This window comes from Aedes aegypti, chromosome 3, assembly GCF_002204515.2.
Source record: "Aedes aegypti strain LVP_AGWG chromosome 3, AaegL5.0 Primary Assembly, whole genome shotgun sequence".
NCBI lineage: Eukaryota > Metazoa > Arthropoda > Insecta > Diptera > Culicidae > Aedes > Aedes aegypti.
Genome location: NC_035109.1, coordinates 368,386,191 through 368,398,405, shown reverse-complemented (window position 1 = coordinate 368,398,405; position 12,215 = coordinate 368,386,191). Strand labels below are relative to the sequence as shown.

Genomic DNA, 12,215 nt, shown 5'->3' with positions numbered 1-12,215 from the left:
TTTTGAAAAATCTTTTGTGTTTTAGCAGTAAAATAAAGGATAAATCTTGATGTTAAAACATTCAAAAAGATTAAAAATGTAAAAGTTATCCAAATTTTGCATATGGCCAAATAGGGAACCACTATGGCCATAACTGGTACACTTTCCCTATATGTTTAGGTTAAGTTAGGTTAAGTATATTCAAAGCGTTTTTTTTCTCTTATAAGCAGGTGAAATCAAGTATCAGAAGGCCGGCTCCAGAGGCACGTTCCCCGCCGTTTAGGAGATTTGTGCCATCGCCATATTTGAGCCTATTTCATCATCTACCCGATGGGAGAGGAAAGGGAAGGAAAAGATGGGAGGAAATAGGAGTGGGGTCCCTTGAAGAGGGAAAATCGCATAAGCGAATTAAGAGCATGTAGCTCCATACCACAATGGGTTCGAACAGCGCCCTAAAAAGGGCACTGCAAAACGCATGAGCGTAAAGAGAGCCTATAGCACATTACCACAGCGGGTTAGGAATAACAGAAGGTCCTGAAGATTCAGGTTTCTGAAATCAGTTTCACTTAATAAGTGTTTACCAAGTAATTGGAATCGCAATTACGCGAGAACTTGACAGTTACATATCAGGTGATAAGAAGTTCCATAATCGGAATCACAACTATCACACACAAATGTATCAATACACTGAATATTTGCCATGTGATAGTTGAGTCGGCAGTGACCAGTCAAGGTTGTAACCAAGCGACTGCAATTCTGCTTTGACAGATTTGTTAAATACTTAGCCACCTTTGGGATGGCTCAGTAATGTACAGACGTCCACTCGTCTCGCGAAGGGAGTTGTGAGGAAAATTTCCTATTTGCTTAAAAGCAAAGTGACAAGCAATTTTGAGATCACTCGAAGCAAGGACAATTGTGTCCCAATTCACCGGAAGTGGAAACATCCAAATCACTAGGATTTCCAATGGACGGAGAAAATCCATGGAATTTGGTCACAGCCAGTTCCCAGTTTGTGGAGTATAACAAATGCAAAGTCTGCGAATTTACATTCTTATGTTCATATAGAGATGTAGGCTATTTCCTACAATAAGTAATCGAAGATTTGAACTATTTAAGCATTCCATCAGACTGGAGCTTCTCAAATTGATATCTGAGCTGCTCCAGATGATGTGATGAATATCAGCATCACTGCCCACAATCAACAGAAGGCCTTTTCATGGGCAGTGAACGACAACTCGTTTGAAATCATCCATTGGGGATGGTTCATCATGTGGTAAATACACTACAAAACGAAAGACGTATTTCCTATTGAGGTCACATACAGAAATATCAATTGTGACAACACATACATCTCTGGTTGTTAACTCAGAAATTAATGTAGCGATGTCAGCGCTATTTACGAGCACGCATGCACGAGGCATGGCACGCGAGTATGCCATTTCATGTTTCTGAAAGTATCAAAAACTGGGTCCACTAGGTTACCTAGATAAAAGTTCACAAAAGTAAGGTTTTTGAACTAGCGCCACTTGAGCTGTAGCATTTACATGAGTCTACAAAGATTAATCGTTGCTGACATTTTATGCTGGAGATTGATCTAACTAAGCTATCCTAGCCGTAGCCACTACCCAAACTAGGCAGGATTAAGCTTTTCGCAATCTCAGAACAAAAAAAAATCAGCAGCGAACAAAAACCAGATCGGTATCTCTTAAAAGTCGCCAAAGTCGAAAAGCACAGAATACACTGAGACTGGAGAAGGGCAGCCGATTATCTCGGAGAAACACAAGATCACCTGCACCATTGCTCCGGGTAGCACAGGAAGGGCATAATATTGTAGAGGGCGCCCTGGAACTCCACAGGCTCCGTTTGCGGGTAGGTTTTATTTAGACCCTTCTAACTAGTAATCCTTTACAAGAGAGATTCGCGGAAGCTGACATTTCTGTCAAAGTGTGAGCCAATCGAGCAGCGAGAGCTGTCAAAGTGTGACCCAAACGAACATGCGTTATGTTTGAACTTTATGAACTTTTCTTGAGGAGTAATGCAATCCGCTTGAAATTATTTCGGTAAAAGTCATTTTGCGTGAAGCAAAAAAATGAAATAATTTTTCTTTTTTAAATTTTTGTCTGAGATTTTTAGTTGTTGATTTTTTCGGCTATTTATTAGTTTAGATATAACATCTACAACGAAACAAAATACACTTTTTAGCAATGAGGAAGTCATGTCCGTATTACAATATTATTCTCGACTCCGAGCGAAATCAGCACTGCTGGTCTGTTGCCAAATCATCCTATTTTACTTCCGCTTATCTCTCTATAAAGGATCACTACTTCTAACCATTCATTCTTAGGCACGGTAAGCTTAAAGCCGTATGAATTAGGAGTCACCTGTGAGGTGGACTTTTACCACCGGAACAGGCAGTCCGTAATTTTAATTCTTAGCCAGTTGAAACAACCGCTACCGACACTACGCGGCTATCTAGGCTGAGGAAGTTAACATTGATGATTAACTCCTGACGTGCCCAAACAGCCTCGTTTTTTTCTCTTATAAGCAGGTGAAATCACCTGTAAAAAATCTGAACTGGTACGGCAAATGAAATGTAATATGTTGTTAACAAAATGTTAATAAAATCTTAAAGGAGATTGGGCAAAAATGTATGGAGTTTGGTCCCGGAATGTACACGGATGACACATATATCATTTGAAAGATCTAAATGAGACAAAAAAATGTTGATATGCGGCCAAAAATATTCGTCGTGGGAGAAAAAAGTTATGTGTGCTGGAATGGTGTAAAAGAGGTATGTTTTGAACAGATTTCTATGTATTTAATAATATTTGCTTGCGCTAATGTAATGAATTCGTGCCTATGTATGTACTTAGGAATGTTTTATCTTAATTGTAAATATTTTAAAAATGTTGTGATTTGACACAGATTTCAGAACGTTTTGAGTTGCTGAAATGTGAATACTTAAAACATACGGAGATAAATAATATAAAGTTATAGGTATGAGCGTTTGACAAACACGTCACTTTAGGTAACAGTTGGACACAAATATCAAATCATATTATCCTATTTCAGTGTTCTAGCAATATGTTTGTATAAACTGGTGGTTTACTCAGGAAGGATTTTCAGACTATATCCGTTTTAACATTACAGTGGTTGCCTTGTGGTATTGTGTACTACGCTGAAAGAAATACCTCGCTTATCGTACACAGCTTTAGCGTGCTGGAAATTTGCGCGACAGTTACCACACTAATATCTTTGATATCAATAACATCATACTAGCAAGCTATTGCTTTTTAGAGAAGGAGATCATTTGAACTAGAAGTAACTGTAGTGTTTGACTGTTTGCTGCGAACAAGCTGCCAATAATCCCAGCAGAACCACTTCAGTTTGCTATCAATGTCAGCTCAATTGGCGATGCCTGAGCACATGTGGCTCTAAAAATGCTTCGCTAAGAACGCTAAATACTCATAAGGATGTCAATAATGTGAATGTTTAGAAGTAGTCATACCATCTTCCAGAGCTGCGCGACACACTTGAGCTGGTATCAGCTTTCATCGTGATGAACGACATGCAAAAACAGGAAATCGGATGGGGTTGACCAACAAAATAATATAGAAAGAATAGATCAACGGATGATGACAAAGACGCAGCTGGAACGCAAGTAGGACCACCACCCATGATTCCTCGTCAAGATCATTAAAGGAGATTAAAACGCCAAGATAAGGAATTGAGATGGACAATTGGGAAGATCAGTGCTCTTGGACTGGCAAACATGAATGTCCAATGTTTGATTGTTTTGCTGCCTCTAAGAATACGATCATTATGGTCTAGCACCTACTTCCAAGATAACCTCCCGTACCAATGGTGATCGGCAGTTATTCACAGCAAATGGAATCTCGAATCGATCAAGTATTGCTTGATGATTGCACATCTCCGACATATTCAACGTCAAAATCTATCGTGGTTCTAACCTTTACTCTACCCATTATCTGATAATTGTAAAAATGCGCTTCAAACTTCCTGTCGTTAGCAGTGAACGGTACCGACGCCCGCTTCAGCATGACCTTCAGCGTCTCAGACGGTTGTCGCCACAGTATCGTTCTACATCTCTAGCAAGCGTAACCGGAATAGGTTATGATTGCTGAAACCCTTCTTGGCTGTTGTACTACAGTAAAAGTAGCCATTATCTCACAGGTGGAGTCATTGTGCGTTGAACGTAGTCCATGGTACGATTGGTTTGCTGAAGGGTGTAGAATTATTTTAGAGGAAAAGATTGTGAAGCACCATACACATAAGCGGAAGCAGCAGACTTGAATTGATGACAACAGGACTGGAGGTTCAAGGCAAGGGAGAGCATTTCTACGTTCGAATGTTGGACAAAAGCAGCCAACCAGATTCCATTTGAGTGAATGATAACGTTCAACAGCTCAATAATACCACAGCAATTGCTGTGGATGTTATATGACCGGAAAACTGGAAGACCGAAACCCGGAAAAGTTGATCGTTTGTCTGCATCGGCTGATAGTAAGAACCTGGCAGACATAACATCTGCAAGAGGAAAACGTTTGTGCTTATCTATCTGTGTTTTATTCTATCTGTAATACAAGTATAGAGATTGTCAAGGGCTTGAACACAAGTTACTGGAGGGTAATAGACGAAGAGAGAGATAGGAGATAATAGAAGATATGCACTCATTAGAAAAAATAACGTCATTGGACTCCACGGATTTTGTATACCAACTCGTAAAACGATAATGATTGACATTTTAACTTATGACTGGTTGGATAGTGTAGTAGTACAGGTGATACTAAACATCCTCATATGCAGTATACAGCGCGAGATGGCTTATACTAGCGAGATAGATTGTCATTGATTTATACACATGAAATCCTAAAACTACGCATATGTTACTGCGTAGCATTTAGCAATGAGCATTTCAACTAATATGATTTTTTTTTTTATGCTAATGATGTTGTTCATTGAGGTTGAGCTGATGGTTTTATTAATGTCTTCGCAAAATTCGTTCTGAAGAAATATTAACTTCAGTAAACCCAATTGCAGTCAGTTCTTTCATAAGAGCTGAGCTTAGCATGAGCTTAAATGACCGTACAATTCGTAGTTGCTACTCCATGATTGACCAGAGCAATCGAAGTTGCACAGGGATTTAGTGAATGGGGCTTGGGATCAGCTTACCATTCTTCATTGTGCACAAATCGAGAGCTCAAACTTTATAAGTCAATAACGGCGCCGGCCACGTCCTTACGGTCATCGAGGAAGGGAAGGAATGTTAGTTAGACAACCATTGGTTTTAGAGACCGAAGAATCTTCTGCATCTCCATAGTTGTCATGGAAAGGATATTGGGTTAGTGGGATAAGGTAAGGATGTGGGAGTCATCTTTAGTTGATGATGCGATCCTTGATACATTCACGCCTGACCGGATTCGCGATATTCTCCGATAAATGAATTGTATGCCGAACAAGTGCTCATTGTTCGCCCTCGCAAGAGCAAGCAAGCGACCAAAGGAGCAAGCACTACTAACACTAATCACGTGATCTGCGACTCTTATATACTATCGTGCAACACGATTGATCCTGCCCGCATCACCCGCCCCCGCAGGAAAAAGCAACGCGACCAAAGGATCAAACACTACTAACCTGCAGTCATTTCTTTCATAAGACACCACAAACTTTTCTTTAACCACTGTTTCCCAATTATTTTTCATCGAATGAGGCCGAGTTTTTTACTTGAATACAAGTCGTTATATTACCTTATTACGAACAAAAATATCGTATAAGTCGGTTAAAAAACCGTTGGGAATTTTGATTAGTATAATGTGGGTAGCAGGGTCTGGTAGAAAACTTTACTGAATATACATATGTGCTTTAAAACGATTTTTAATGTTATTACGGTCTAACATCACCTTGTAATGTTTTCATCTTTGAATCAAAGTCCTAATTCATTTCTTTAAAACATAGAGCTTCTAATCATCATATAGGTGCAGAAAAATATATGTTTTCATTTTTAATCGATAAAAAATATGGCAAAAATATAATAAAATACATAGAAAATCCACCTCAAACCATGCGAAATAACTTTTTTCTCCCACGACAGATATTTTTGACCCCATACCAACTTTTTCTTGTCTCATTTAGATCTTTCAAATGACATAGGAGTCATTTGTGTACATTCCGGGCCCAGATTTGCCCAATCTCCTTTGTTTTACTAAATTGGGATGATAGTGTTGTCTAATAACACAGAACACCTAGATATAAGAAATGAATGTAATGTTTGGAATGATACTAATAATAATAATAAAAAAAAGAAAACTTCCGCTGTATGTATGACTGATTCAGGTTCTTTCGACGCGTAGGGGAAGTCTACACAAATTATGTCACGCTAAATTTCAAATTTATCGACCCCCTCCCCCCCATTGTCACACTTTTTGTATGAACACTCCAAAAATTTTGTAAAATAAAAACTTTTCGCAAAGATTTCATCACATTTAGAAGATATCGCAGTTTTACAATATAACGTATCTTCCCATTCTCAGAAAACATCGGCACCGACATCTTCCTGCTTCCGGCCGATCAGCCCCTGCCGCCGCAACACGCCAACATGCCCACCAAGTGGCTCATCCGCTACTCGATGGTCCTGGGCGAAAGTTTCAAACGGCCTTACGCCAATCCCCACCAGGAAAGTGGCTACCAGGTGCTACGCCTGGTGACGGAACTGTTCCCTTCGACGTTGGCCGCCGCCACGCAGGAACACATCGCCCCGATTTGGAGCCTGATCGGATTCCTGACGCTGTTGATGTTCGGACTGGGACAACTGTGCGCCATGTGGAAACCGATTGCCGGAGCGATTGGCGATTCGCCCTCGTCGATTGTGCTCAGCTGCGTGACCGGATTGTTCATGGGCATTCCGTTGGCCACCGAGAGCGGCATCACCATCATCCATTATCTGGATATGGTGCTGGGAGGTGCGTGGTGGTTGCTGCTGCTCTGGATCGGACACATTTTGGCCATATTTCTGGTGCGGGGACGACCCTTGACAAGTAAGTGTTGGAAAAGGGGAAGTGGGAGACATCCCGGGGATCTAATTGCGCAATTTTCTCCATAACAGGTGACTTGCTAGTGAACGATCTCCGGCTTGGGCAAACCCTTTCTGCATTCATTGCCTTCGCGTGGAACTTCTTGCTGCCAATTGGGATGATCTTTCTGTGCATCATGGAGTACAGGGTTTCCAACTCGAACTCGCTGTTCAACTGGAAGCACGGAGGATACTGGCCACTGTGGGCTCGCCAAATCGGAGGATTTATCCAAGTTGCTTTTCTACTGCTGGTGCCCGTGGTTACGGTCGTGCAGATCTATCGTTATCTGAGCAAGGGACCTCCGGATATTCTGGATGTAAGTGATCATACCGAATTTCATGGTAATCTCTCTTTAATGAACATGTGTTTGCGTACTCCATTACAGCGTTTCGATCGTTTGCTGCGTCCTTCGATGGGATCGCAGGATGGATCATCGAACGGCAACAGCAGCAGGCTACAGTATACCCGACGCCCCGCACCGCCCCTTCCGGTGCGAACCATCAATTCCGGATCGACTATGATTTCACTCGAATCGAGGCCACCCCAGGACGATGCACCGCCCAAGTACACGCCACCTCCGTCCTACACTACGGCCACCGGAGCCAGGATCGCCAAAATGCTACGCAACAGTATCCGGCGAAGCGTTCGAAGGTAAGGCACTACACATCCCAGAAAAAAATCAATGTCTGAAAAGTCATAGAATCATATAAAAATATCATTTAATCATTATTTAGTGCGTAACATATCAAAACCCACTACCTCCTCTATTGGAGCTACCTCCACTAAGGGAGCGTTTACCCTATACATATATTCCGTAATATGCCTGATTAATTTCTTCATGCTCTATTCCAAAATTCAGAATCATCGGCGAATCCAGCGGTAACCGGCAGCGGGCTGCCATTCCAGTGCAGAGTTCTGCCAATCCGGCCGGTGACGAGCTTCCTCCACCGGATTACTCAACTATTCTGACGAGCATTGCACTGCAACCGGGCAACACGGTTTCCCTGCCCCCAACGGGTCTTGAGATGGGGCCTCGGGTTCTGTATAATAGCGAAACCCTTAGCGGACGTCGACGTCATCGCTCTTTGACGAACGCCAATGGAACCCTACAACAGCAGCAGCTCCAGCCACAGAATCTAACCGCCAACGACGTCCTACAAATCCTGCGTCCGGCGACCAGTCAAACTAACGGCACCGAAGATCCACCAGCCCTGAATAGGACGCCCTCGTTTGCTGTCGCGGCGGCATCGTCCGCCATCGGCTACGGCAATGTTGACCTGGTGGTGCGGAACTCTCTCAACCGGAGACACTCGGCTGGCGGCTCGGTAGAGAATTTGGTACTCGGGGCAGCCCCCATAGGCGACTCCAGCATTATAACTCTCGCCATGGACGAGGACTACGACCGGCACGACGCGGAACGACACCGGAATGGTAACGATTCTGTGATATAATCTTGTGGAAGAGACCCTCCTCCCCAACAGACAGGGGGGAGGGCGCGTTCGAATTCGTATTGTACTAACTGTTAAGAGACCAGAATACGCTTCAGGTATTATTACACATAGAAGAATTTCATCTACTTTTGCTTTTTGCAGTGGACACGTTGGACACGCGCAATTTCTTCCTACACCCCTTACCACCTAATTTTAATCGTTTGACTCACACTTTAACTTATTCGCAGACACAGCAATAAACGAACTTCGCTTTCACTTCTTGCGAGATGTAGAATAGGATTGTGCAGTCGTGTAACAACTAGTAGGTATATGTAGTGTTAGTTTTCTACGCAGCGGAAACCGCTGTGATGAGATTTATTAACGATGAAATGATTAGAAAGTTAGTTATATGTAAATCAAACTTGACCCCGTCCGGTAGGAAAAGATTTTGTAATATGAGCACACAACAATGGTTAAGAACAGTACACGAGTCGATCGATCGTTACTTCGAAAGAACTTCCCTTCTCTGGTATCACATTTTTTGACGTTGGATTATTTTTTCAATTTTTCATCGTAATTAACTCATTGCGTGTCGCAAAGCTGGACAAATTAAGAGTGAAATTAAGAAAAAAAATCTAAGTGTTCAGGTGGGATTTGAACCCACGACTCTTGTATGACTAAGCTGATCAGCCACTCGATGACTGAATTGCTCAGAAAGTTACAAGTTTCGGATTCAAATTCCAACAGCTAACGCAGATCCTCTTAACCCATGTCCATCCATCTCATGTACCGTAAAGTGCCCTAATTCAGCGCAGTGCCTAATTCCGCGCATTTCATACAAAATTATTTATATATGGAAATACACATTCATATTTCAGCAACTTTTAATGCTATTCGAGGCTACTTTGATTAAGAATAAGTTTGAATCACAAATAAAGCAAATAAGGCATTTTTTCGCGGCATAAAAAAATAATCAGTGAAGACCCGTCGGAGTAGACGTTATTTTTCTAATTTTCTTAGCGTCCGCGCTAAGACTGTAGGACAACAAGAAACGCGATTTCTTTATTAAAAATGTTTTATTTTTTATGCAATATTCCATGGAACTACTTGCTACAGATATGTTTCATGGTGCTTCTATGAAATCTTATCAAATATTAGCATAATTATTGAGTTTTATTCAAAAAAGTTTTGCGCGGAATTAGGCCACGTCTTTTTTCATAATGCCCTAATTCCGCGCACTGTTCTTCGCATAACAACAGACAAGTAAAACATGCTATATCCGTCTTCACATCTGTCTATTTCTCTGAAAAGTAACTTTATGCATACATACGTTTCATGCACAAGCGGAATACGTGAGCGCAGCACCTAGCGAACGGTCGTGTTTTATTTTGCTCCGCGTGCTTTTTTTTTTCGTGCTCCCGTTTTTCGTGATTCCGCCGATATTGGTTAGTGCTACGCCAGCAGAATTTTAGTTTGAGAGTGAATCACCGAAAGCCCCCGTAATTAAACGTTATAATTCGTGTTTTGTTGTAACGGTTCACCGGCAATTGGGTTGTTAAGTGATGAAAATTTCCCAGCTCTTTGTAGCTTGATCGAAAGAGCACATTTTTTTAAGTGTAACACGATTTTATTGCGCTTCGATATCTTAATTTTGCTATAGTAAATGATTAAAAAAGATTTCATTACGTCGACTCAATGACATTTCAATTTACTTAATGACAGCTCGTCCCGAAGTAAAATTTGCCGAGGGGTGATTCAAACGCGATTTCCATACTGTATTCAAACGTGTTTTAAAAATAGTTCCAGGGCACGGAAAATTATGAAACTAATAGGATACCACTAAACAAGCCAATTGCTACTGGCTAGTAGGTTTATCCCTGGAAAAATTTGTCTCCGAAATTTTGATTTGGGTTCTACCGCCACCCAGAATGTTGAAACGTGATAAAAAAAAGTCGCTAATTGATAGCAGAGAGCCTCTTTCTGACAAAAGGAACAAATTAGAAGCAACAAGTATCACGTTCTGTGATTCGATTTGTTGGAAAAAAGTGAAAAAACGTCGTGCAATTAAAGACATTGAAGAAATGGTTTTTGTGTGGTGAAATGACGAACGAATGCGCGGCAAAGGCGAAAGAGGAAGAAAAATATATCCCAACGCTGGTTGAGTCGAAGGTTTCCATGGCGACGGCAATGCCACCTTAGATGGTTTTCGGTGAGATTGTTCTGATTATGATTTTTACTAAAAAAAAACAAATAACGTGCCAGTTTAAAAGAAAACATCTTTTAAACAGGAAGTGTGTTTTCATTACTTTTATCCATTTGATAACGGTAATGCATGCATGCGGGGCTTATTGTTAGTGAAGGTGACTTCTGAATGGACGTGTCTCTCCAGCCATTCTGAAATGGGTCACTGGATCTGCAATAGAGCTATCACCTTCTAACTCCTGGACTAAAGCTTTCTGCAAGAGCATCAAAAAGCATTGCAGAAAGATTTCTTCCATAATATCGCTGCCGGACAGTGGGTGTTAGTTGGATTACACACACACACACACACATACGTTTCATGTACAAGCGGAATATCGGGAAAGCCCACTTAGGCAGCGTCCATAAATGACGTAGCATCTTTTGGCCAATTTTTGACACCCCTTCCCCCTTCGTAGCTTATTTTCCCATACTTAATACATGGTTCGTAGAAAAATCGTAGACTCTCCCCCTCCCCCCTAAAATGCTACGTCATTTATAGACGGTCCCTTACAGGGAAAAATACCACGTGGTTTATGCACAGCCCCAACAAAATAGTCAATACACACTTAGATTTTTTTCACGAGCTCGGCTGTGCGGATCTCGATTGCAATTAGCCGAGATTCGGCATTCTGAATTAAGTGTGTACCGTTTTGACTCATATTCCGAACACTTAAGGCCAGCAGTGACTTCAAATGCATCTGATTGGCATAAATTAGTTGATATTTGTGTAAATATCAATTTCTTCGCAGAGCCTAACTGTTAGCTGGTGGGTGTACCGATAATAATGTTGATTTTATCAGTTTCAGTATTGTTTTTACGTGAAAGTATGGAACAACATTTTGATTCAAATGCCGAACACTGCACATTGGGGAAATCCGAACCCAAAGGTGGAAAACATTGATAACTTTCACAATAGAGAGATAAAAAATAAGTTTTATAGCTTGTTCGAAAGGAAATTTTCTCAGGAATCGATTGGTGATGGTTTCATGAATGAGGGACCGCTCTGGGATAAGCAATGGTGCCCGTTTTACCCTGATTCCTTGAAAATTTTTGATTTTCATGTTGTTTTATTGTGGAGAATATTTCCGATGAATTCCATCATCCCTAATTCATTCAACATTTTTTTATAGATAACCTTATAAAAAATGGAAATTTAGGGGATTATAGGGCCAAATGAACAATGAAATATTTTTTAAAAGGATTTATTGTTTATCATTTTTTCAACGTGTTTTTTTTATTGAAATAAATACGAAAATAGTAAAATAACCATAAATGTAGCTTGCAGAAATAAGTTGTAGTGAAATTTATAAGAAATGTATGATATTTAATTATGCTCTATGCACAATATTGTGAATAATTAACCTTCTTATATAACAAATTCCAAACATTTCCAAACGATATGCAATAGTTTGGGTACACGTTATTGATCTAAATGATCGATTGCCGTTAGCCTCATTGATAGCAGGTAGTGGGA

General features: G+C 40.9%; 1 protein-coding gene across 2 annotated transcripts in view; it reads left to right on the top strand.

The window, feature by feature from the left end:
* LOC5579925 (sodium- and chloride-dependent transporter XTRP3B) overlaps window positions 1–8,985 on the top strand; it is a 30,003-nt gene extending 21,018 nt beyond the window's left edge. For both annotated transcript variants that reach the window (XM_021850265.1, XM_001652163.2), the window contains exons 3-6: window positions 6,531–7,034; window positions 7,103–7,386; window positions 7,456–7,721; window positions 7,930–8,985. In XM_021850265.1, coding sequence (XP_021705957.1) covers window positions 6,531–7,034; window positions 7,103–7,386; window positions 7,456–7,721; window positions 7,930–8,521 — 1,646 coding nt within the window. In that variant the 3' untranslated portion in view covers window positions 8,522–8,985. The remainder of the gene's footprint in view (window positions 1–6,530; window positions 7,035–7,102; window positions 7,387–7,455; window positions 7,722–7,929) is intronic.
* The last annotated feature ends 3,230 nt before the right edge of the window (window positions 8,986–12,215 follow it).